The 27826-nt window shown below is 36.3% G+C and overlaps 1 protein-coding gene across 3 annotated transcripts; it reads left to right on the plus strand.

Annotated features, from left to right (window-relative positions):
• On the plus strand, positions 1–27548 carry LOC104900820 (cation-chloride cotransporter 1). Of its 3 annotated transcripts, XM_010688345.4 has the most exons (14): positions 1–295; positions 407–481; positions 609–758; positions 3278–3356; positions 5149–5240; positions 12025–12139; positions 15138–15238; positions 15398–15459; positions 15960–16184; positions 16828–16942; positions 19998–20192; positions 21575–21975; positions 23324–23485; positions 26310–27548. In XM_010688345.4, the coding sequence occupies exons 3-14, from the start codon at positions 613–615 to the stop codon at positions 27398–27400; spliced, it is 2784 nt and encodes a 927-aa protein (XP_010686647.1). In that variant the 5' UTR covers positions 1–295; positions 407–481; positions 609–612; the 3' UTR covers positions 27401–27548. The 3 variants fall into 3 exon arrangements, with proteins under 3 accessions (XP_010686647.1, XP_048490562.1, XP_048490561.1); XM_048634605.2 differs by lacking the exons at positions 1–295; positions 407–481; positions 609–758 and adding an exon at positions 5859–9109 and having other exon boundaries at positions 3339–3356; XM_048634604.2 differs by lacking the exons at positions 1–295; positions 407–481; positions 609–758; positions 3278–3356; positions 5149–5240 and adding an exon at positions 9740–9771.
• The last annotated feature ends 278 nt before the right edge of the window (positions 27549–27826 follow it).

Below are 27826 nucleotides of genomic sequence, written 5' to 3' on the forward strand. Positions count from 1 at the left end.
AATTTGGTATTTGGCATGGCACTACTGCATTTAGCAACTCCCAAAAGTTGTTGCCACGGTTTGAAGGATACAGCATTGCTGAATTTTCATCCATTATTTGCACTTTGCAGACCATAACATGAGAAATTAATCAATATACAAACATAAACATACATGACTTGCATTTTTTGACCGTTGAATTGAATTTTTCTAATTCAGCGATATTTCTTCTCGATCTTCATTTTGGTCTCTTTTACGGAAGGATCTTTTCTTCGATTTCAAGTTTTGATTTTGATAGGGTCAAAATTGCTCAAAGGTAAGAATTTTCTTCATCTATATACATGATTTAATCACATTTCTTCTTTTAATTTTGATGATTTCATATTTCAATTTGAGCAATATTTCATACTGATTGTTTTTGCCCTAGATCTACGATCGATCTTGAAGGAACACGAATTACTCAGCTAATCTGAAAAAGGGTTCTTCAATTCCTTGATTTGAGGTAATTTCATCTCTTCTATCTGTTTTTGTTTCAATTGTATGATTCAATTTCTTTTGATTTTGCACTATTTATATGATTGACATTTCAATAATTCGTAATTCTAGTTCATTTTTTGGTGTTTTTGCAGCAAAATGCATGTGAGCACTGAGGAAGACATGAAAGCAGATGGGAGTGAAAGCTCATCAGCTTCACACGCTGATGTAAATGGCATCCATAGGGAATCAAAATTGGAATTATTTGGTTTTGATTCTCTTGTGAACATTTTAGGTCTCCGAAGGTACAATCAATGTGTCTTCCTTTGTTATCTTTTTAAGTTTATTTTCTGGAATGAAATCTTCCTGTCTCTCTATTTGCATTATACCTGTAAAATAATTTGCCTTTTTTGACACTATGTGGAAGGAGATAAGAAAATGAGGCTATTGCATTATACTTATCAGAGTGCGATCCGCTTTTTGAGTTTGTGGTTGAAGTTGAACAGCCCATTTGTCCGACTATTAAACAGAGTTCTTTACCCTAGGTTGACATAAAAATTGGAAGTAGGGGGGTCGCCATGGTATGGTTTGATCTTTAAACTGTATTGTATTCAGTTTGGTTTTGCTTACCATATGAAAAATGTGGTTTAGATTATTTTTAATGAACTAAAGTTGTTCCAGTTTGGTTTCCGAAATATATACAACCAACCAAACTACAATTGGCTAACTGATTTTTAAGAATCAGTATAATTTCTTAAATGTTTACATATATCCATAGATTTTCCGTTAACAAGAAATAGATCTTGTTTTGTATGTGTCCTTACTAGCGTCCTGGTTATTTCTTGATGACAATTTTCAAGCAGTGATTATTATGGCTCATAAGTTTGCATGCCATCGTCCTTTAAGAGTGATTCTATCCTCTCTTCTTACTGAACTGTAGAGTACATTAAGCAGTTCCCTGGCTTTGGGTTTAAGGTTGCAGTGTTCAACATATTTCTATTATACCTTGATCCTGCTGAGAACCCATGAATTATCTCGTAGCTCTAATTTGGGTTTTGTAGTTCGCATTTGAGATTTTTGTCGGTGGCCGTCTAATGTTGTTTGTTTGAGGTACTATAGTGTCAGAAAAGTTAGTATGGCCTCTGGACTGATTTGTATTTGAAGTATATGTACTATATTCCTTGTTTGTCAAACAGAAAAGATGGTTATTACTAATTTAACTGTTTTATGCACTGTAGTTTCTAGTGCCTTCTCGTATTGTTTGATTTGTGACACTGCAAACACTCTTATTTGGAGGAATTTCAATTTATTTTCTTCAATGGATATTCAAGTTACTGTTGCTACTGGATTATAAAGGATTTTGTGTCACGTGCATTTACGTCTAGCTAATTGATGACAATGGAGTACTTTGGGTTCTACGGAGTAGGGATCACCCGATCTTTTGTGTAGTCATTTGCAAAACGTTTCTTTTGGGACAGCCTGATCTTCTGATATGCTGTACAATCCCTTTCTTTCTTCCATGATCCTGAGAAGATATTATTTCTGCCTCTTCATCTAAGGGGTTGATGGATCTGGGATGCAATTTCGTGGTCTTCAGTGGACAGACGATGTTATGTGACTCTAGATTTGTGAATATAGGCATGCTGGGTGTTTAAGATGCCTGTGTGGTAACATTTGTTGGCTTTCTGTAGCTTTTGAGAACCTCAAGATAATAAAATGGGGAATAATTTCCTTTCAGACGTTATTGTGTTACTAAGTTTTATGTTATCATGGACCTGTTATAGTGTTGCTAAGCTAGAGCGACTGGGTTAGTAGAATAGCTGAAATTTGGATTATTTCCAGTAGTCAGTAATATGTAGATTATTGAGGGCTGGGAATTTTGAACTATGTTAGATTTAGCCTGGCCACAAAATGTTCCGTTATGAACTTCAATCATGAAATATAAGAGGGTTAGATGAAGATGTTCTGCTAAAAACTGTAGTATTGTAGAATATCATGTGGGTTTTTGGTTTTGAGTGTTACTGAGGTCTGTTGTGATGAATGAAATTAGATGAGGTTGCGAGTTATGTAGGTTTTCCAGGGCACAAATATGCGATCATGAAATATAAGAGGAGGGTTAGATGAAGATATTCTGCTAAAAACTGTCGTATTGTAGAATATCATGTGGGTTTTTGGTTTTGAGTGTTACTGAGGTGAATTGTGATGAATGAAATTAGATGAGGTTATGAGTTATGTAGGTTTTCCAGGGCACAAATATGCGTTTTGAGAGTTCAGTACATGCACTCTCTATCTCCTTTTTTTCTTTGGAGGAGAATTAGTAATTTGCCTGTATTGGGACTCTGGGAGGCAGGAATAGGGATCATAATCACCTAAATGTTAGCGTGATGAGCTTGTTTTCCCAGAACAAGCAATAATAACAGAGAGAAACTTATTGGCCCTTGACTGAGTTACGAACATTTCAGGACTCAATAATTATACAATCTTGGAGTTTTATGCACTCATTAGCAATCAATAAATTTGATGGCAAAGACATGCAACCCGGTTTATCTGGACATACTTGAGTTTTTGTATTGAGTAGAAAATTAAACGGCCCCTCCTCCCCTCCCGATGGAAAAGGACATAAGGAGGCAAAATGATCAATATTTCAGCCTTTCGCAGCTGTCATCATCCATTTTCTATGTACTGGCCGTTTTGTGCGGCTCGTTCTTTTTTTTTTTTTTAGCGCCAGTGAAGTGCGAAGGATGCATTTGCATTACTAGATTTATTTTCTTTGATAATTTCTTGATCTTATGAAACCTTGATTTATGCCCTATTTGGTTTTCAGTATGACTGGAGAGCAGGCTCATGCCCCTTCTAGTCCTAGAGATGGGGAGGATGTTTCCATAATGCTTGAGCGCCCAAAGGTATATTGGAACTTCTTTTAGTATTTGTAATGTCACTTTTAGCTCATCTTCACTCTTATGCTTTTGCATTCCTTACAATTTGTAGTTGTTAGTTACAGAGGGAAAGGGATAAACAAGCTCAAACAACTACATGAACCAAAAGGAAAGATAGGAGGAGATATTGGCAGCCTAGATTATATTTGTTTTCCTTCAGTCCTTTCTAATGCTTTATGAACATGGAGCCTCTACACCTATTGTAATAAAAAGCATGCTTTTCTTGTTTATATTAAAAGAGTTATGTAAATAGAACCAAGAAACAGTGGTCAACTAAGAGGAGAAGTGAATCTCTATCACGCTAATTAGCTTAAACTTGGCATCAAAACTTCCTCAGAAGGTCCAGCTGCATGAGGCTAAAGTGAAGACGATGAACCAATTGTGTCCATTTAACCAAAACGACTCAGTATTTCAACTTTGTATGATTCTATCATTCTTTTTCTAGCTACAAAACTCTCTCAATTGCCATGAAGGTACTCTTTAGAGGTATTGCGATCCTCATCCGAGAATAAGATAAGTCAGGTGTTATGTGCTCAAAGATTTTGCTGCACATAGCCATATCTCTATTTGCACCATTATCAGATTGCAACAAACTCGAGAGACCAACTTTAACTGTACGCGGAAAACAATGAACAAGTCTCAGTTTCCCGCTCTCACATATTATAGGCTCATCAGTGCAACTATCTGGTCCTTTTGGCCTGTGTCTGCAGCCTGTCATTATAATTTGTTCTATATGCAGGCAAAGGAAAGTGCTGTACTTTTATCCTCAGTAGGACTGCTGTTTTCTAAGAGCCTCACACCGGGAAGTTATCAGTATATGATGATTGATGAGTTACAGATTGGAATAAACCTTAGAATTCCTGTTATGAAGTGTTTTTTTAGGCTTTAAAAGATGCCTGTTCATTGCACTGCCAGTGAACTGTTGGTAGATGTCATTGCACAGATGAATCCCGAACTTGATGTAATCTATAATGTGATGCTTTTACTGAAATTATTCAGAAATTTGGTAGGGATTTTACCAATTAACACATTGATGAACTTTGCTTACCCTGCACTTCACCTACTGTTCCTTTGATTGTATCTTTGTCAAGACTTTTTTTGAAAAGCAATAGTTGCTTTGATTAAATTTCCCCTCTGGTATACCTTAACTCTTACATCATGCACATTGATCAAGTTTGTTTGCCCTGTACTTGACAAGGTTTGACTTTATGTGAATATCTAGGATTAAACCTTTGTATTGGGTAGCTATAATTTAAGTGAAATCATGTGGTTTGTAATGATAAAATTTCATTAATCTCCTCTTCTAGGATACTTGAAATTTCACCCTTTCCATGTGGTGGGCATGGTGGAGTCCAGCACCGTACGGACTTCTGAGCTCATAGATTCCTCATCACTGATGATGATGCATCAAGCTTTTTTTTTTTTTTTTTTTTTTTTTTTGGTTTAGGGACTTCTGAGCTCATAGATGTGCTTCCTCATTATTGTCGGGTTCCTTATATGTTATACTACTTAAAAATATGGGAGGTAATGTATCGTCACAGGCATTGACTTGGTTTGGTCGTCATAATTAGGTAGCTAAACTTTTGATTATGGACACCTTTCTCTAGTGTAGTCACTAAATAGAAGTATCTATTGTTTTTTGTGTTTGTTGAATTTTGGGCCAAAAATTATTTTGATTACAATTATCTATGTGAGTTATTGCTTATAGAGGAAAACATGATTATAGTTTGTAATACGTTTATATGTAAGAATGTTGCAGGCTACTGATGTCAAATTGGGAACCTTGATGGGTGTATTTTTGCCATGCTTGCAAAATATACTGGGGATCATATACTACATTCGGTTCACTTGGTAATATGCTTATTCCTTACTTTCATCTTGATTTTTCTTCTTTTCGGATACCTTTGTGTAGTAATATCATTCTGTTTTTTTTGGTTACTTTACTTGTTAGAATTTGATGTTGTGGGGTGGGGGAATGTTGATTAGAAAGCGTTTGGTTTAAATTGGATCATGAGATTGTCATACTGCATCATGTTGGATGCAGATCAAATTTAATTTATTAGGAAAACGCGGATGATGCTTATGCAAGCAAGTTGACGGTAAGATGGGTTACAAAGGTCTTTCAATTGAGTTGGACAAATGGATGAGGGATAGAATTTTAAAAGACATTATCCCTGAAATTATTTAAGGCAAAGCCACTGAACTTCTAAGTTTAGGAGCCAACAGATCATCAGCTTCATTTAAATAAATAAATTTTTCTGCATAGCATATGTCCTTTGAGAGAGAACTTAAAGCATAACACTTATATTTTTTGCGGTAATCTGACGATTCTTATGAGCCTACAGACTGCAATTGCAGACTTTTATAGTTTTATGACATTGCTCATGTTCAAACTAGGAAAGCATAAATTCTGTAATACTACCTCCGTTTCTTAATACTTGCAATATATTCTTTTTTGGTATTTTTCAGATACTTGCGACATTTCTCAACTATAACACCCCTGAATTTCGAGTTGCTAATTAAATTAAATAATATCAAAATTCTACAGAAAATTCGGCAGAGCTCCGTCTGAAATATGGACGGCCTAAAATTCAATTTAGGACTCGCGTCCAAATTATGAACCTGTATGAATAATCCAGCAAACCAAGTTCTCCAAAATCCTTATCCAGCTCAAAAGTCAATACATCCATGCATATGTACCCGAAATCCAAAAGTGTTATTCCACGGTTATTGCAGGAATAACTGTTAAGGGTAACTACCTAACTAAATTAATGTTAAAGCAACAACTAAATTAAACTATTACAATCCAAACGTGTAAAGGTTTAAGTAAATTAATATTTACAACCTTAAGTTCCAAAATGATGATATATATATATATATATATATATATATATGTGGTGCAGCGAAAATAGAACTACTATATTTCAACTAAGCTAGTGGAACTTTGCTCTCAGCCCACACCCCACTTGCAAATCTTCATGTACCTCCATATATCAGGCATGTAGTATCAGCCAAACTGGCTGAGCAAGATTTCATACTAAGAAGCCAAACATATATGCAGGTAGGATATAACAAACATATTCTACATATCATTTACTTTCAAAACATAATACTAAATACAACTTTATAAAACCCGTTTTTCTTTCTTTGTATTTCTCTCAAAAACGTATACATTCTTTCTTTTTCTTTTTGAAACCAAATCTTTTCTTTCCTTTTCCTTTTGAAACCAAATTCTTTCTTTCCTTTTTCTTTCACAAAATATATTAATAGTCTCAAAGTTATAAATCTAGAGAATGGAACAACTTTTATTTCCATTGGGCTAGCTAGACCCTCAGGATAAAACTAAGACAAAGATTCCTAGTGTGCACACCCTACAAACGCCCAAACCATAGCAGAAGATCAGAGTCCGAGGTACTGATCAACGTACCCCCACAAACTATTCTATAAAATCGAGCCAAACCCGACAAAGTTCCATTCTTTGAGATGCCACACAGGCAATCACCACAACTTTAAAAACACAAAACTATTTGATATAATCTTTCCATAAACTTTCATTAACTTTCTATTTGTAGTTCGGAAACCAACATCTTTATCTTTGGGGGAACATCCTCCCTTACCAACCAAACTTTCTATTAATAGAGGAATATCCTCCTTTTCAAACCACTTTCAACCAAAATGAGATACATACCTCTTCAAAACTCTTCTCTAACTACAAAAGTTTTAGTAAGAAATCTTACCTTTTGAAATACAGCAAATCATTTATGTCAAGCAGTGAATACGGCTCCTCAATGAAACCGGAATCTACAATATAAACATATATGTACTCATTAAGTAATAATAGACTTGACTTAACTAGTTAATGAGCTTTGCTTAACTCTAGTTTTATAAATTATGAGCCTCACTTCAAATGACATAACTAACTAATACTAACAATACTAAAATCTCTCTTAGTTTATATAAAACCAACACATAAGCTTCATAATATATATTTAGATACTTAAAAATCCATTAGGAAAAACATTCAAACTTAAAATACTCGAAAACAGATTTATTAATTTCAGCAGAAAATTAAAATGGGCATAACTTTCTCATTCGAACTTCGAATCAAGCATTTCTTGAGCCTAACTTTTGTATTTTTGCAAAAAATGCCCGGAAACTGTTGAAAAACATGAATTACGAAACTGACCAGTGATTTCTACGAATTTCAAGTCTTGTTCATAAACTCATTATTATCATGAAACAATCTCACTCAATCAAACTACACCCAACATTCACAATCAAAAACCCTCAATTCAATTTCAATTATAAAAACCCGAACTCATATACTTTCAGAAAACTAAAATTAAATTAAGAACTTAACTTACCCACTACTATGGAAGATTAATGGTGAAAAAAGCTTGTGAAATCGACCCTTAAAACGCATCCCAAACCTCAAAAGCACCGAATTCCGACTTTTTTGTTAAACCTATTCCTCACGGTGCCACTTGAGATTGTTGTGTTGTAGTTGAGGCGCCGGAAAGATAGAGAGGTTGAAGGTGGTAGTGTTCTTTGTGTGATGAAGATTGTGAGAGCTTGATGGAGAGGATGAAGATGGAAGGAAACGTTATGAACGCAAGTTTGTTTCCTTTCTTTTCTTTTCTTTTCTTATTCTTTTATTTTCCCCCTTTCCTTTTTAACATGAATACTATTCCTTTCCTTTTTCCAAATAACTATATAGATATATAACCTTTCTTTATTAATACTTAAACTCCTCACTAAACTTAACCCACTAAATTCATAAACATTTATATTTTTATATATATATTTTTTAAAAATAAGTCCTACATAAAAATATTAAATATGAAATAATTAAAAGAAATAATTTATTTTCAGTAGAATAAATATTAATTATATTCCCAAAAACTGGGGTGTTACAATCTACCCCCCTTAAAATAAGTTTCGTCCTCGAAACTTCAAACTATTCTTAAGCTCGTGGAGAAAATCCTATCATTTTTCAAAACCTTAGCTCATTAACTTTGTATATTAAGCCAACTATCTATTATCAAAGTACAAAGGATAATACCTATATATTATCAAACTTCCACATAAACTATCATACTAACTTTCAAGTAGAATCAAACACATACTATCAACATGCCATTAACTTTCAAGTCGAATCCAACTCTCGATACAAGTCAAACACGTCCTAAATGTTTATGAATGTAGTGGGTTAAGTTTAGTGAAGAGTTTAAGTATTAATAAAGAAAGGTTATATATCTATATAGTTATTTGGAAAAAGGAAAGGAATAGTATTCATGTTAAAAAGGAGAGGGGGAAAATAAAAGAATAAGAAAAGAAAAGAAAGGAAACAAACTTGCGTTCATAACGTTTCCTTCCATCTTCATCCTCTCCATCAAGCTCTCACAATCTTCATCACACAAAGAACACTACCACCTTCAACCTCTCTATCTTTCCGGCGCCTCAACTACAACACAACAATCTCGAACTAGCGGCAAGTGGCACCGTGAAGAATAGGTTTAACACAAAGAACACTACCACCTTCAACCTCTCTATCTTTCCGGCGCCTCAACTACAACACAACAATCTCGAACTAGCAGCAAGTGGCACCGTGATGAATAGGTTTAACAAAAAAGTCGGATTTCGGTGCGTTTGAGGTTTGGGGTGCGTTTTAAGGGTCGATTTCACAAGCTTTCTTCACCATTAATCTTCCATAGTAGTGGGTAAGTTAAGTTCTTAATTTAATTTTAGTTTTCTCAAAGTTTATGAAGTTAGAGTTTTTATAATTGAAATTGAATTGAGGGTTTTTGATTGTGAATGTTAGGTGTAGTTTGATTGAGTGAGATTGTTTCATGATAATAATGAGTTTATGAACAAGACTTGAAATTCGTAGAAATCACATGTCAGTTTCGTAATTCATGTTTTTCAACAGTTTTCGGGCATTTTTCGCAAAAATGCTATTTCACAAAAGTTGTTCATATCGAAATTCTACTCAAGTTAGGCTCAAGAAACGCTTGATTCGGAGTTCGAATGAGGAGTTATGCCCATTTTAATTTTCTGCTGAAATTAATAAATCTGGTTTCGAGTGTTTTAAGTTTGAATGTTTTTCCTAAATGGATTTTTAAGTATCTAAATATATATTATGAAGCTTATGTGTTGGTTTTATATAAACTAAGAGAGATTTTAGTATTGTTAGTATTAGTTAGTTATGTCATTTGAAGTGGGTCTCATAATTTATAAAACTAGAGTTAAGCAAAGCTCATTGATTAGTTAAGCCAAGTCTATTATTACTTGATGAGTACATATATGTTTATATTGTAGATTCCGGTTTCATTGAGGAGTCGTATTGACTGCTTGAGATAGTTGATATGCTGTATTTCAAAAGGTAAAATTTCTTACTAAAACTTTTGTAGTTAGAGAAGAGTTTTGAAGAGGTATGTATCTCATTTTGGTTGAAAGTGGTTTGAAAAGGAGGATGTTCCTCCATTAATAGAAAGTTTGGTTGGTAAGGGAGGATGTTTCCCCAAAGATAAAGATGTTGGTTTCCGAACCACAAATAGAAAGTTAAAGGAAAGTTTATGGAAAGATTATATCAAATAGTTTTGTGTTTTTAAAGTTGTGGGGATTGCTTGTGTGACATCTCAAAGAATGGAACTTTGTCGGGTATGGCTCGATTTTATAGAATAGTTTGTGGGGGTTATGTACAAAAAGAAAAGTCGTACTATATTATTACCACATTGGAGATGTTTCACTCTCTCTCCTTTTCCTTGGTTCTTGTGCTATTTTCATATGTTGCAAGTATTAAGAAAGGTAGATAACAGGGGTTGTAGTAGTATTAGTAGCAGGAGGAGCAGCAGAAACAGTAGCTGTAGCAGATGAACAAGCGACAAGGATTTGGAATTCCTTGCTGCTATTTAGAGTTTGAGTAACCTACACTAGGGAGTCATTTTGGTGATTGCGACTAAAGAATAGAGATGGCAATTCAATTCGAATCCAACTTGATTTGAATATTAAATCTGACCCAAATCCGAGGATCAAATAAGAAAAATGAGATCCAAATAGTATTGCATTTGTATCTGCAGAGTGCAGACCCACCAGCAGATCAAGGTATGAATTTGTGGCTGAATTGCACCCGAGCTACTCAGTTGTGTCGGGATTTCAAATTGGTGACGGTGACGTAATATCAATCAATGTGCCGGGTGTTTCAATTCCTCAGCTTCTTGGGCGTATTTCCCAATACGTATTAGGTTGCGCTCAATGTATATGCTATATAACTTCAACAATCACATGTTTACTGGATTGTATCCTTGATCCTTCTCTCTGAACTATTTCGTCTGCTATCTCATATTGGTTTGTGAGTTTTATCGCCTACCTGCTCTCCTGTTAGATGCCTAAATAATGGCAAAAAAAATGTGGTGAGCGAGAGAATTTATAACAGCTGATAGCCTGATAGCTGTTGTTTTTTTCAAAATAATTTTTGGGGATGAGAGAGAGAGAGAGGGGAGAGGAGAGAGAATTGAATATAGTGAGAGAGTGTGGAGAAAGCATTCCAACTTTTAATTTAGGCTTTAGATGGTGGGGTGTTGTTTTTTGAAATTATAGTATGTTGTGCTAATGGTGTTAGGCGGATTTATTTCCCCTACTTTTTTTAATTAAGTTTCTTCCAAGTTTCACCCAGCTTCACACCCTAGCTTATGATGGAAATTGGAAGTGTTACTTTCCGCTTATGTTCCTATAAGAAAATCTTATGCGTGTAAATATGAAGCTATGATGCTAAGGTCATGTAAGTTTTATCAAGTGTAAAATTTACGTGGCATAAATATAGTTTTAGGACTCACGTCTTATTTTGTTGGTGCAACCAAACAAGTATAGAAACATATACTCCCCCTATCCTATAAATTTTCTTCATTCCTTTGTGGTCAGTCCACAAGTGAAATTCTTATTACCTTAAATGGAACTTTATTCCCACCAGACCCTTGTGATGTAGGCCCCCCAATAACTCCTCTTTTTCCCACTCTCTTTCTATATCCCATGTGATGTGGGATGGGACCCCACTCTAACTCCTTACTATTATGCTATTTATCAAAGAGCCTATATCCCTTCAAAGATTTATCAAAATCCGTGCCCTTGTTGAATAGTTTATATGATGACAAAGGGAGTATAGATACTGTAAACCACAACCTGGTTTGTGACTACCGTTTCCACGACCCCATCACCACGATTGTGACCTCAAATCCTCAACATGAACTTTTTTTCTTTTTGCACAAGCAACTCCACAGTGGAGAAAATGTCTTCACAATCTTATAGTCTTCTTTTGTTGCAGTGCTGATTAACTCTACAGGATGCTTGTTGACTTGTTGCCTATCTGTATCTTTTGTAGGGGGATCTCATAATACTTATGTTGACAACCCGTTTAAATATTGCATCTTTTTAGTTCATGGTTGATAAAATCTCAAAAGTTACATGAGTAGTTTCTTGGGTGTTCAGTCTTTTCTTTAAAAAATCTAATTTAATTGAATGATTCGATTGCTATTTTTTCCAAGTTACTAAAAATAGTTATGCTGTATCCTTCTCCAGTTCGGTTGCTTTTAATAATATTAGCCAATTTTCTTTTTGCTTAATGTTTTGCAAATTACAGGATTGTTGGTATGGCAGGCATAGGTGAGTCCTTATTTCTCGTGTCATTCTGCTGCATGTGCACGTTCTTGACAGCGGTGTCATTAAGTGCAATTGCGACAAATGGTGCAATGAAGGTAAATTCAGCACTTTCTACTCTAAAAAGTGTGTACTTGTTTGATTGCAAAGGCCAAAGAAGAATAATATGCAAAGGTCTCTGTTTGGATAGGCAAATCTGTGTGTGTGGAAACTTTGTAATGTATATCTTCGGCAATGTTTTTGCAGACAAAGGATGATCAGAAAATCTTGCTTTCATAGACAAAAGATGATTAGAAATTAACTGTAGTTTTAATATAGTCTTGCTTTGTGGTTGGACGTTGGAGTATTGGTCAATGAGGCATTAATGTCCCACTTGATGGGCGATGTACAAATGAAATGATGTTAAGACGCAGTCACACAAATAGAGATGGAATTAGAAATTAAGTCAGCATGGATCAGCACATGCGGGAAGTAACGTCTAAGGTGGGTCGGAGAATCTATCGTATGACCTTCAAATGCATCTCCGTAAAGATGAGGGAAAATGTTGATTTTAAACCAAGGAGAAGATCTATGAAAAGGATTGCTGCAATGTTGAGGCATCTTGATTGCCTATGTCTTTTATGAGGATGATGCCTTGCCATTTGATTTAGCTGGACATATGATGTATCATGATTGGTAAAGCCAATGGGCTAATCATGAAGCAGCAGTCAGCAGAGTCACACCGAGCTGAGCCCAATCTTCCTGTCAATTGCATAACTTGGATGAGTTTTGTATCTAGCTTTTATTGTGCTCAATCAGCTGTTGAATCTAAGTCATTTTAGATTGCCTTGTTCAAGAATGTTTTATAGCTTTAGTGAGCTTTGGCTCACTTGAGGGCTATGGCTATTTGATGAGATGAGCTTGGTTAAAGCTTGTTTGCATTTGAAATCATCTAACAAACAATGATAAGTTGTACTATGAGTGAAAAGTTTCTGATCTTTGAATTAGGATTTCAAAGAAGCTTAAGTTGCCTTCAAGTGAGCTTTGAAATATCTTTCAAAACAAATTAACAATACACATTCTACCTTAGCCAATTGAGGAACTAATCTTGACCACAAAGCTAAGCATTTTTGTGCTCATATCCACTATGCTTAGATGAGCTTAAGAGTTGTTCAAAGTGACTTTTTTTTTATTGAATTAAAGGGACAATGACTATCTTTAGTTGATCTGAAGTTCCAGGTGTTTAATGATTGCATTAGTCATATGGTCTCTCCAGTTAATGATTGTTTTTTATGAGGGTTGTGGAATTGTAGAAATCAGATCTGGTTAAATTGAACTAAACTTTTGACTATGTCTCAGTTTTTGCAATCTACTTTGTGGTCCGAACTCAATTCCCTTTTCTAGTTTGGGCTGTTTAGCGGTAACCGTGGTTCACAACTATTAATCCATAATGATTTTGGATTAGAGAATTATGGTACTTCGTTCGTTCACGGCCTGTTTAGTCAGTATAAATGGTGTTGGTGATGCAATTGAGTTTACATTTGTAGGGTACTTCCCATGTCAATTTTCATGGTAAAGCTACTTCATCCCAAAACATCTCTTTTCTTCGTAGAAATCTATTACCATCCATTGTCACTTGGAAAGGTGGTTGATTGGTTACAAATCATTTATGAAACAAACACATGTTTAAGGGTGAAGTTTCATCACCAAAGTTATTGACATGAGATTTTTATTACAAATTTAAACACAAACTTCATTACCGTTACTACTATTTATAACCTTTTACGAAACAGGCCATGAAGGTTATGTACCACCTTTTTGTTTTTTGTCCTGCCATTACAAGTAACAGATGAGCTAGATAATTTTTGGAATTTGGAATCAATAGAATGGATCATAAGTGGGTGATAAATGTATTAAACTCTTGATGAGTAGAGTTGATTTCATATTTGGGTATCACTAAAGATGAGGGCATCAAGTAGCCACAGAGTTACAGCTAGTCGGACATATGCACTTGAGGCTCTTCTATGTCACTACTATGGACAGGATGGCAAGAGTATGAATTTTTTCATGCTTGCTTTTGCGGTTTAATCGGTCCAATTTATGTCTAGAAAGCCATTGAAACTTGAGAGGCAAAATACTAGGACCATGCTGTACTGGCTGAAACTTCCTAAAGAGCATACTAGAATTGTGAAATCCTTCTTTAGGCTATCAGACTTCAACATTTCCAACTCCATGTTCAAGTATTTTTCCCTAGACTCTCAGAGTGGCAAATCTAAATATTCCCTGAAATAATGATGTTTAGCACCATCCTCTCAATTCTCATTCCAACCTGTGAAAAGCTTGAACTTGAAAATACCTGTACCCAAACCCATGCAACTGGACCAGCCTAAAGACTTTGAATGACCAGAGCTTACCATTTAATTAGAACTTCAAGGGGGATTGATACTTGATTGAATTCATCCTAATATTCATTTATTCCACAATTCAAATCTGCAACCCTGACTAGGCCTATGTTTTTATTTCACTGAATGGTATGGCTCTTGTGAACACTAGGCCATTTAATTGTTGGTTTGAGGGCTTGAGCTAACATTAAGCTGATTAATACTCACCTGACTACATATTGAATCCAAGACTATCTGGATATATTGTTTACTTGTTAAGAACTGATAAGAGCAAGACTGACCAATATATGAGCTGAACTTTGACCCAAGTGCTATGTCTGTGTTGACTAGTTCTATGTTTAACCTGATTTGAAAGATTGCGGACCAGCTCATATTAGCCCTGAATGGGTAGATTGGAAAGGGTGAGCCTGGTCTCGAACATAGCATAAACCAGTTAGACCCTGGGAATATTACCTAACCTGATCTCAATTCCCTCGCCCCCCCCCAAAGGAGAAAATTATATATCATTTCATAACTGAATGCTAACATGCTATATGGATATCTTTTGTGACTTGGTTACTTGTATTGTAATGCTTGTTGAATTCCTTGCATGCAATTATTCAGGCATGCTGTATATGAGATAGTTGCATGAGTGTACGCTTTTTAAGGGTCTAAATTCAGTAACCCTGTTTATATCCAACATGAGTTTAAATGAGTACACATTCGTATGTTACAGGGTGGGGGACCATATTATCTCATTGGTCGTGCTCTTGGTCCAGAAGTTGGCGTCAGTATAGGGCTTTGTTTCTTCCTAGGAACCGCAGTAGCTGCAGCTCTGTGAGTGTTCACCTGAGGATTCTATGCTGTTGTGTTTTTGCTCTTTTTGTTGTTTAATTGTCTTCGTGACAATCATTCAAGTAATGACTTCTACACGGTTTGAGTCGTTTTTCAGTAGTTTATGGTGTAACTATATTCATTTCTCTGTTTGATCGCCAGCTATGTGTTAGGAGCTGTTGAAACATTTCTTAGTGCTGTGCCAGGTGCTGGGATTTTTACAGGTAATGATTATGGGATGATGCATGCTTATCCTTGAATCTTTTGAATTATAAGGGTAGCATTAGTTTTACTTTCTAAAAATTCTGGTGTTGGAATGATGGAGGGGCAGATTTTCAGACGAGGTATTGTGAAGTTTGTGTGCATTGGAGGGGTTGGTGGGAGAGATGTGAGAGTTTATGGGGCCTTTGATAACCAAGACCTCTGAGGCTTCTTGTAATTCACATCCATAAATACTAACTAGCCTTTCTATTATATTCTTGATTTGGGAAATTGCCTCAAATTACACAAACATTGGTTTTTTTGCAACTAGTGACACAAACTTAAGATTCCATAGAGCATATAATAGTTACTTTCACTGTATCTACTTGTATTAGCATGATAATGACTGATTCTGTTAGAAAAGAACACATGACATGAATCTTTCTTTCCTTGCAGATAGCTAATATAGATTTATTGTTTGGAATTCATATAGTTTTCTGAATTAGATATTTCTTATGTGCAGAGACCATTACAAGGGTGAATGGCACAACAGTCAGCCCCATACACCAACCAAGTTTACATGATCTACAAATTTATGGGATTGTTGTGACCATCATCCTCTGTTTTATTGTTTTTGGTGGTGTCAAGATGATCAACCGAGTAGCTCCCGCTTTCCTTATACCAGTTTTGTTCTCGATGCTCTGCATATTTATTGGAGTATTTGCATCTGGAACGGACAAGCCTGTCGGTGAGTCTGCTACTCTGCTTCTTTTTACTTCTCAATTTGGCAATTGAAGAATTATTGCTCTGTGGCCTAAAGAACTGTGGTGTACTGTTAGGGGGCACCAGGGGCGCTAAACTGAAAATAATAGTGTTACACCTTATCTTGAGTAAAATAATGACTAATTTTTCGTACTGAACCTCCATGATATGCATTTCCACTTGATGGTTCTGAGCATTTTCACGAAATTGCTTAATTGATTTGTAGATTTGCAAACTATACTGTACATTACTCCCTCCTCCCTCTTTTGGTTGCTCTTATTTCCTCCTTGGGACATCTCTAAAAGATTGCCCCATACTAACAATGATCTTGAGGACCCACCAATTTTGTCTCATATAAGATCTAACTCCACCCGACAAAATTTAAATAAGTAACTTGACTTCAGTGGGGCAAACAAAAGGGGACAGAGAGAATATATAACAGAAAAGAGTTGATTCAGTGATTGATAAAATTTGTGTCGAAATAACATGTATATGTATGCATATTTGTCTATAGATGTCTTTACAACAACAAAGAATTACTTAGCTCAGAAGGTTCTTTATCTTTTTGGACTTCTTTTATATATTTTTCCTTTGCTTGGGGGAATGGGACCCTCGTTTGTTTTACACAGAGGGAATTACCGGCTTGAGTTTAACAACGTTCAAAGACAATTGGAGTTCCGCTTACCAAATGACTAATCAAGCTGGCATACCTGATCCCAATGGTTCGGTTTACTGGAATTTCAAGTAAGTCTCCAGACACTTTTTCCTTGTTTTTTTGCCTTTTGGTTCGTATTGGCAGGTATAGGCTTCAATGCAACATTGCAGCTTAGTTTTTGCTTTTATTTACTCATTTAGATATGTTTTTGGATTTTGGTAGCCCATAGTTTGCGTGTGAGTTTATGGAGGGAACCTTCTGATAGTGTTCGGCGTACTTGTGATCATTCAAGCTCACTAATCCCTCACATGGAACTTTCTATGTAGTCACTGGTGGAGCCAATACCAACGCGACCCCCCGAATTTTAAATTTTTTTTTGAAGGTTTTTCGTTAAAAAGAAAAAGAATTTAAAACCGAAGTCAGGAAATTGCAGTGTCAGGTGGGAATTCGAGAAAAAGATAGTGTAGGGAAGAGAAAGTTAAAAAGTCATTTCTGACTTGTTCGGCATTTCCAATGCTTTATTTACCATTGGGGCCCACAAGTATAAATTAAATTCAACTAAAAAGCTGAAAGATGCTCCAACCTACTTTCTATTTCTAATCTAAAAAATACTTTTAAGTGGTTAGTGTTATTATTAAAACCTACATACATTTTCTCCCTCCTCACTCAAGTGCTCAACTCTCAATAAACCACTTCACGCATACTGGCACACGAGCCACCAGCAAGGCACCGCCCACTGCCCACGCCGTCCGCCGGCACGGCGACGAGTACTAGTCGTACTAAATTTTTTTTTTTTTTTAACATTAAAATCTTCCTATATTTTATATTTAAAATATTGTTTGGTTGATATTAATTGTGACATTTGAGCGAATGTGTGAATTTTTGTGATTGATTTACTTTGTTGTAAAGCTCTAAAATCGAAATTAGGTATAAATAATGAATATAGGAAATGATAAGTGATAGACCTAGATAATAATTTATTGGTTGACTCGTTGAATGCACTTGTGATTTTATATATTAGTTATGTAATATTTTCCTTAGTTTGGGATGTATGACAATGGATATTAAACAATGCTTTGTGCATTTTAAAATTTTTATTGGTGGATATCTTTTATCTTCGTTGTGCACCCCCGAATTCGAAATCCTGGCTCCACCACTGTATGTAGTTATCATGTTTTGTGCATAGGTCACTATTGCAACTTTTGTGGTTCTGATTCATGGTTGAGTATGTGTGTGTTGAAAAGCCTGAATTGGAACTCTAGATTGTCTTTTTAATGGTTGAGTATGTGTGTACGGAACAGCCTTAACTCATATGGAGTAGTATAAGCATCAAGGCTATCTGTATACGGACCTCCTTGCTTTGGCAGAATCTATAGTAATTTTGTTGTGGCTGTTATGTTAACTGTGTGTTTTTGTACAACAAATAAGGTATTGAAAAACTATTGGTTTCTATCTCGCAAGTGCACCTTCAAATTGCCGACAGAATCATATTTTATATAACCACAACAATCTTTTAAACGGTTCCGATATATGCAGCCCTTAGGGCTGTTCATAAAAACTAGCAAAAACACAATTTAATACTTATTTATACTTCCAAAGGAACCTATTGATATAATTAAGAATTACTAATTGTTGACTTAAATGCTCCTCATAACTACTAAGAATTATCAAATGTTGACCTTTTAAATGCTCCTCAAAGCTACTAGGATTATTAATTGTTGATAACTCACAATATTTCCTAATAGTAATTTTTTTTTTATGGCTTCCTCTTGTTCATAGGCTAATAGCTCACGTACTGTAGAGAAGAAAATCCATTATGCAGCAAATTCAATCAAAAGTCAGACACTAGTAAAATCTTAGACATGCAACTACACACCATTGATACACAGGATTTAATCCAAGAATTTTATGGAACCTAAACATGGAAGATGAAGTGGAGTAAATAAATCAGATACTGTATTTTATTTCTTTGTCCTTTTTACAAACACTTAGTGTGCAAGAGCCAAGAATGGATGAAAAAAAAATTGAAAAAAATAAATTTGCCTCTTACTTGCTTCATCTGATGCTGAGAACTTTTCTGGGAGGGGAATGAAAATATATTGTGATAAATTTGCCTCTTACTTGCTTCATCTGATGCTGAGAACTTTTCTGGGAGGGGAATGAAAATATATTGTGGAGAACATGATTGTGGAGAAGATGACTATTTTGTCATTTGGGGAGAAGCAAAATTGTCGTGTGAAGTTGTAAAGTGAAGTTCAATAGTTTTCATTGTTATGACTTATGAGTGATATTGGTTTTAATTATGGATATTCACTTCTCCCCATAGATTCTATTTTTTGTTGAAAATATAAAAGTAATTAATGCTTATATGCAGCCCTAAGGACTACATATATCATTTACCTGTTTTAAAATTAACGTCTTGACAGATGTGACTAGATAGGTAAACAGAAAAAACCTCCAAGAAACAGATCATTGATTAACTTGTAGAAAGAAAAATAAACTTAATCTTCAATGAGGGGAAAAGTGTGAAACCAGGTGCTTCAATAGAGGGAAAATCACATGAGATTAGGCTGAGAATAAACAATGGGGGAAAGTGTGAAATCAGGTATTAGCACTATACTAGAGGGAAAAACACATGAGGTTCGGGAGAGAATATATTTTATGTTTTTTTTTTTTATGAATAACACTGAAAATAAATTAAGATTGTAGATTAACTAAATTAAGAAAGAAAAACATTCGAGAATACATGATTTTTTTCTGGCCAAGTTAAAACTTGAAAATTCAATGCAGGAAGGTACTATTGTGTATCTAGTTCTCCTCACCTAACTTGCAAAAAGACATTGTGAAGTGGATATTGATTGAGGAATAGTTATGGTTGTAGCTACCAATGTAAGCTTCCGTAAAGTTGAGCACAGCTTTTTGGCCTTTTTTTTTCGAAGTTGAGGGAGGGTAGAAGGAAGGTATTATTGTTTCCTAGAAGTTATGATTTCAACAAATCTATAATTGATTTTACGATTGTTCTATTGGCTCTTCAGTTTCTCTGCATGTCATGGCATCATCAACTGCTTCTCTTCTCTCATAGTAAGTTGAGAAAATCTTATCTATTAGAATATGCTATTTAAATTACACCGTGACTTTTTACAGTGCATTGGTTGGCCTTTTTTTTCCTGCTGTTACGGGTATCATGGCTGGTTCAAATCGCTCTGCCTCACTAAAAGATACTCAGCATTCAATCCCTGTTGGAACATTGGCTTCACAACTCACAACAACTGGTCTATATCTGATCTCAGTTTTATTGTTTGGTGCTTTTGCGACCAGGGAAAAGCTTCTGACTGACAGGTGTGTGATTCCAAACTTCATTAGGCTTTTACTCTTTTTCTATGTTAGTTGAACTCAAGAATACAATCAAGTGCAGCCTCATGTCTAGGTGAGGGGTTTCCTTTAGCCAATTGGAGGACCTTAAGTATTAAGTACGATTGTACAACTTTGCTTCCTGCTGTGAGCAGGCACTGTACAATCAACCTACTTTCTTTATGTCATATCGAGTTGTCTGACGCATAGTATTTGCATCCATAGTTTACACTGAGCCCGATATATGCTAGGTTGATTGGCTGCAGTCTTGCAAAGTTCTTAAGATATAAGGAGTCATACCGGGGTTTGTTGTATAATTACAGTGTAGTGGAGTGTAGCACAAAATGTCCTTGAAATTTTGAAGTATTGGTAGGAAATTATTATTATTGTGTCTTTGAAAGAAGGGAATGTCTATGAAAGAAAATGAAACAAGGGAATGTCTTTGAAGAAGGGAATGTCTTTAAAAGACAATCCTAGTTTAGATAGAGTGAGGAGGTTCAGGCTGGCTTCCCTTGGGGGGGTGTATATCAATCTAGATTAGATGAGTTGAGAAATGCTCTAAAGGTCATTAGACAATAGTTGAACTAGCTCTTGATCAAGGTAAAAGTCAAGATACTGAGTTTTGATACATGAAAGCATGATTCAGTTCGCCACAAATCAAAGATGGAAATAAGAACCTGATACATGAATGTGAGATTCAATTGGCCACAAATCAAAGATGGAAATAAAGAACCTGATGGCGTGTGAGCTATTGCCTACACTTCATGATAGTCTTTATATGCTTGAAGTATTTGAAATTTCCTTTCGGGTCGTGAGTTGTGTAAATTTCCAGGTTATTTAATTACAAGAGGTGGCATGTCTTATAGGAACCTTCTTGCCTGATTCCCCATACAGTTTCTTATGGAAAGATCCCAGTTTAACTCAAGTTTATTCAACTTATTTATGTAGCTGTGATATGATTTATTGGGACCTCCTTTGCCTCGTTTACCATGCAGCTTTTTATGGAAAAGATCACAGTACGGCGATGTGCAGAAATTATATGAGCTGATGCTATTAATAGGTTGGTGCATGGGTAAAATTACTGTGCAGTGCACCATTCATTCATTTCTTAAATGGAAAAGGGATAGGAAGGAACCTCGGATTTGATTTGAAGACTATGATACGATGGGAAAGCCTACATTTTAGTCTTATAGCTGCCTTTTCAGATAGGCTGAATCGTTTGTTCAAGAATTCCTTTTATGTGTGACGTTTTGTACGCATTGGTACTTCAATACCGGTGTTACAAAATACATTTAAACCTTACTCTGTAAATAAGTTGGTGACATTAATTAATTTTCATTGCTTTGTTTCATATCTGTTCTATTGTGCAGATTACTTACAGCAACAGTTGCTTGGCCTTTTCCAGTAATAATCTATGTGGGTATTATCTTGTCGACCTTGGGTGCTGCTCTCCAGAGCTTAACCGGAGCACCGCGCTTGTTAGCAGCTATTGCAAATGACGATATTTTACCTGTTCTTAATTATTTCAAGGTAGCTGATGGGAGTGAGCCGCATATTGCCACCCTCTTTACTGCCTTCATTTGTATTGCATGTGTTGTGATTGGGAACCTGGATCTTATCTCTCCGACAATTACCATGTTTTACTTGCTGTGTTATGCGGGTGTGAACTTATCCTGCTTCCTTTTGGACCTTCTTGATGCTCCTAGCTGGCGTCCAAGGTGGAAATTTCACCATTGGAGCCTCTCACTTTTTGGTGCAACTATTTGCATAGGTACGATGATGTTATTATCTTGCTATAATCATGATCTGGCATATTTTGGTAATTGATCTTCTGACTGTCTGACAAGTGACAAGGTTGATGCTGAACTTTTTTTTTTTTTTTTTGGAATAGGCCCCTACGCTGCTCGAAAGGGTGGTATGGGAAGATGTAGATAGTTGCCTTAGAAGAATTTGAAACTTATCTAAGATACTTTACAAATATTAGTATTATTCAACATCACTTGGACACTTAACCGACCTTTTTTGAAATATCTGTAATTTAATAAGGTTAGTAACATTGACCAAGTATTACAAAATCACAGTAGAAACAGTTGGTTGTTTTTTTCATTAACCATAAAAACGATCATATTATGGATTTGTGAGAGAAATATGTAATTGGTAGAGCAAGAGAGACAAAAAATTAATGTGAACAAGGAGTCGACTTCCCCCTCACAAGAAGTGAAATGGAGGAAGCGGGTAGGGAAATGTTTTGCTCTGAATATTTGATGCTGAGAAGTCAGGAAGTTGTGTCAGCACCTGTGCTACTTGGCAAGAAATGTCTTGCTTTAGGAGTAGAAAATGAAACCTTGCAGAATTGATTAGAAGATGCTTTATTGGACAGGGCTATCCCTTCCATTAGCATGATTTATTTTTACAGGAAAAGAAATCAAGAGACGGTGAATAACTTCTTGTCTATGAAAGCCATAAGTTGTTTTCTACCTAGTGGATCTTTGTTTTTTGTTTTGTTTTCTTGAGAACAGAATAGACTATAGTCTGTCTTTTTTTTTTGTTTCACATAATAAGATTGGCTGCCTCAGTCCAACTACGTTCCCCCCCCCCCCCCCCCAAGCCTCCTCGAAGAACCTTTTATTTTCCCTGGCCTCTGTGTACTTGATCCCATGATCTCAGATACTAAGGTGGGTGCATACAGCACCACCATCTTTCCACCTCACATCTCAGTCTTTTCAGTTAAATGATCCTGGCAGGACTTATCATTCTTCATACCATGAATTAGTAAAAAACTACTGGAGAGACAGATGCTGCCTCTAGAAAAAATCAATAAATTCGTATACGTTTTATAGGGGAGGGACCAGCTGAAGCACTTAAAGCAAGAAAGTGAGGAGGCAACTATATTGGACTAAATGTTCCATTTTTGATTAATTTAGTGGAACTGAAAGCACTTTTCTTCAAGAGAAATCCTCTTCAAAGTTGCACATTCATTTTATAAAAGTTGCCCTTTTGTTTTAAGCTCTTGCTCATTGACCCTCAATTTGCTATCTATACATCTCTACTCTCTTGTATGCTTATCTGCATGAATGCGTTATGGACAAATGTGATTTACTTAAGGTTTTGTGATGCAGTGATCATGTTCTTGATCTCTTGGTCATTCACGATTGTCTCTCTTGCCCTTGCATGCCTTATTTACAAATATGTGTGTATCAAAGGGAAAGCCGGAGATTGGGGTGATGGTTTCAAGAGTGCTTATTTTCAACTCGCCCTCCGAAGTCTTCGTTCTCTTGGAGGTATTGATTTACTGATTTTACTATTAATCACTATTATGTCCTCATCAATTATGTATTTGTGGATTAGTAAAAGATGTATAGAATTTGGACAGAAAGACAAGTGCGCAAGTTAAAATAGTGTAGTGATATTGATAGTCTTTTGGGACCGTTTCACATAAAAAATTGTTTGGTTTGACTGAGGAATGAAACTCAAAAAAAGGAAGAGAACAAAAACTATGCTACATTCTCCATCTTCCTCCTTGAAAGTTGCTTTTGCCAACAACCTTTCCCTTGCTCAGATCTCTCAAACCAAGGCCAATCATCATCACTTTCAGTCCAGTGCTCATGCATGGTTGATAGTTATATCCAACTATTAGGTGGTTGAATTAGCTCACCAAGGTTCCAGATCTAGAACCTTGATGGCCAAACGCAACCATCAAAAGGTTGGATTTTACATTATTAATCATCGGATTTCACGCACGGTGGAGCTTGTGGGTGGTAATAGTGGTGGTTGCGGGATGTGGGAGTGGCCGATAGGTGGAGATTGATGCCGTTTGTTGGGACATAGGCGGTGAAGGTGGTGCTTGTACACATGCTTCTAAAGCTACTCGATTCGCTACAGCACCTGGTACATTTCCCCAAGGGTGTCCTAAAGTTCCTCCACCAAACTGTAGTACAGAATCATACCCAAAGATCTCGGTTAGAGCAGGCATATGCCAAACATGATACCTCCTGGCTGTCACTGCCAGCCCATATAGGTGTGGCTAGGTGGTGGTTCAGTTGACATAGGTCATAGATGGGTGCAGGGAAGAAAAACTCGCCCGTTCCGTTCTAGAACGGGCGCTCTGTAACGGGTTTGAGAGTTGCCGTTCCGAGAAAACCCGTTCTAGAACGGTGCAAGGAAATTCACACCAAACTCGGCCGTTCTGCCGTTACGTAACGGATTCGCGGCGTTCTAGAACGTTTTCTTGGCCGCTTTGTGTAAAAACGCGAGGGAGAGAAGGAAATATGAGAACAAAAGCATAAATCTGACTTAAATTTCTCAAATTAAATCTTACCTGGCTTCTTTAAACTCGAATTCGACACAAACCCCTCAAGTAATTGCATTGAATTACTTCAGATTGCAGTCTAAAATGAAAACCCTAATTTTATAGAAAACCCTAATTTTATAGAAAACCCTAATTGCCTGTGGGAGGTAAATGACACCCCCTACCTTGCCGGTCACACCAAGCAATGTCTTTGACATACCTGCGGCTGCCGGTGGACGGCGGTAGTAGTTGAAGCAGGTTAGTGATCTATTTCGCTCTTTGTCGATCTGATTCTTCCTCTTATTTTCTCTCTCTTCTTATTTCTTCTCTTTTTCTTTTTATTCTTGTGACTGCAGACTCACGTGAGAATTGAGATAAAATATCTCTTTCTCTGTCTTCTTTTCTTCCCTTTTTTATTTTTTATTCTCTTTTCTTTTTATTCTCTTTTTCTTTTTATTCCCACTCTCAGTCACATATTTACTATTTTTTAATTGCACTATTCTTTTTGGTAGTGGTTGTCTTCCATTTTACTTATACACGAGCTCTTGTAAAGGATTGTATGCTCAAATATCATCAAAAGTACCCCCAAAGAGTGTATTTATAACTGTTTTGGACATGATATAGTATAAAAATAAAATATAAGAAAAACAAAGTTAAAACAAAGCTTGTGTGAATTTTTTTAAAAAATTCACGCCGCGACGGCCGCGAAACGTTCTATTCCCCCGTTACAGTCCGTTCCCGCGAAAACGCGACCGTTCCCGCGAACGCATTAGCGACCGCGTTTTTTTTCCCTGGATGGGTGTGGTCAGCTAGAGAGGTTGAATAGTAATATATGGGGAGATTCAAATTCCAAGGGGGAGGTAGGGAATCATGAAACTTGACTTGAGGTGTCTTGAAACTGGAAACAAGTGAAGGGGAATTACTATACTGGTCAACCAAACATTAAGAAACGGAAAAAAGAGTCCTCTTTCCCTTCCTCGATTACCCCCAACCAAACACCCCCTGATTGCCTACAATTAGCTGCTTGAAACATATTCTGTGATCACAAGACACCTTGTTTTAGGGCATAGGCATTATTGATGAGACTAGCCCACTAGCTGTGATGCTTAGTGGCGATAGTTTCAGTTGTGGATCTTGGTCTTGACATGAGTGTTTGTCAATTTCTCAATTTTTCTAACTAGACTGATGTGATTTAACACATAACTAGACGTCTTATATATCTATTGATTTCATGAAAGCAGCAAGTTACAGTACCTCATTTTCCTTATGTTTTCAGCAGACTATGGGCAGTGGTGCTCCTATTTGATAATAGGGTTGTAGATATAGGGTTGACATAGGAAACAAGAGAATGAGATGAATGATAAGGCTGACCGAAAACTAATATTATTGTGTTTGTATCATATTCTGATTAAGAAAGTCAAAAGAAAGGAAAGGCATCATATATTATTATGTATGCAATTTGCAAAGTGATTCTGATCAGGGATAAGCAGTTTCGTAAAATGATCCGTATGAGACAGGTCTGCATCAGAGTTGCAGAGAATCAATTAGGAGAATACTATATGAATTATGATATTATAGGAATATATCGCTCACCAGCTAATGGAGAATGTTATTTAGAAGTGACCATTTGTATACAAACTAAAAGCTTAGACCTATTTCTACAACTGGCTCAATTACTTGGAGACTGAGATAACCATATTATTGCGTTTTTCAGATACAATACCGAGCCTTCATAGCATGTTGTATAAATATGTATTTGTGTACGCAAATCAAGCTGTTTGCTACAATTTTTATCGCTAACTTCATTGCACTTCCAGCAAATCAGGTGCATGCAAAAAACTGGTATCCTATTCCGTTGATCTTCTGCAGGCCTTGGGGCAAGCTACCAGAGAATGTACCATGTCACCCCAAACTTGCAGATTTTGCAAATTGTGTGAAAAAGAAAGGGCGCGGAATGTCAATCTTTGTCTCTATTCTTGATGGGGACTATCTTGAATGTGCCGAAGATGCCAAGATTGCCTGCCAACAGTTGAGTACATACATTGAATACAAGCAGTGTGAAGGTGTTGCAGAAGTAGTGGTGGCCCCCGACATGTCTGCTGGTTTCCGTGGAATTGTCCAAACGATGGGCCTTGGAAATCTCAAACCTAACATTGTGGTAATGCGATACCCAGAAATCTGGCGTCGTGAAAACCTTACTGAAATTCCCTCCACCTTTGTTGGAATAATCAATGACTGTATTGTAGCAAACAAGGCAGTCGTCATTGTCAAGGGTCTTGAGGAATGGCCCAATGTATTTCAACGGCAGTTTGGCACAATCGATCTTTATTGGATTGTTCGAGATGGAGGTCTCATGCTACTCCTCTCCCAGCTTCTCTTGACTAAGGAGAGCTTTGAGAATTGCAAAATTCAAGTCTTCTGCATAGCAGAGGAGGAAACTGATGCTGAAGGCCTCAAAGCTGATGTGAAGAAGTTCCTTTACGATCTCCGTATGCAGGCAGAAGTAATTGTTATTACAATAAAAACTTGGGATGCACAAGTAGAAGGTGGGTCCCCGCAGGATGAGTCAATTGAAGCATATACAGCTGCTCAGCGCCGAGTTGCTGATTACTTGTCAAATATGAAAGAAACCGCCGAGAGAGAAGGCACTCCTATGAGGGATGATGGTAAAAATGTAGTTGTGAACGAGCAGCAGATAGAAAAGTTTCTTTACACCACTTTGAAGTTGAATTCGACAATGCTAAGATACTCCAGAATGGCGGCTGTAGTGCTTGTTAGTCTACCGCCACCTCCTGTGAACCACCCATCCTACTTTTATATGGAATACTTGGATCTTTTAGTGGAAAACATTCCAAGGCTTTTAATTGTAAGAGGATACAGGAAAGATGTGGTCACCTTGTTCACATAAGTTAAATTGTTGTACTTAAGGACTAGAAACAACTTGGAACAAGATAATTTCTTCTGTTTCTTAATTCTTTGTAGCTTCAAAATTTTGTCAATTATTCTTTTTGTAGATGTATCATTATTTTCTTGTCACCAGACGGTGACTTCCACAAGTTTGGGAGATCTTTTTGTTTGTGCTGTTGCCTGTTGGTGATAGGCTCATACCCCTGCTTCACTTGCTTAAGATTTCGCTTAGCTTATTCCCCAAGAAAAACAAATCGCTTGGCTTAAAATAATATGAACTGAATTATTTCCTATAAACCATATGAACTTTATATAAATGAGGCTTGCCTATAGCAAATTATTGTGATAGTATACTACCAAAAAACTTTAGAAAAAAAGAATTTTCAGACTTCACTAAACTTTTAAGTAGATGTTACACTTTTTTTTT

This window comes from Beta vulgaris, chromosome 8 (genome assembly GCF_026745355.1).
Source record: "Beta vulgaris subsp. vulgaris cultivar EL10 chromosome 8, EL10.2, whole genome shotgun sequence".
NCBI lineage: Eukaryota > Viridiplantae > Streptophyta > Magnoliopsida > Caryophyllales > Amaranthaceae > Beta > Beta vulgaris.

Excerpts from the sequence above, each read along its gene's own strand:
- LOC104900820 (XM_010688345.4), top strand. The coding sequence starts at position 613 with ATGCATGTGAGCACTGAGGAAGACATGAAAGCAGATGGGAGTGAAAGC. Across the intron at positions 3,357-5,148 it reads TAATGCTTGAGCGCCCAAAG|GCTACTGATGTCAAATTGGG; the intron begins GTATATTGGAAC and ends AGAATGTTGCAG. Across the intron at positions 5,241-12,024 it reads TACTACATTCGGTTCACTTG|GATTGTTGGTATGGCAGGCA; the intron begins GTAATATGCTTA and ends TGCAAATTACAG.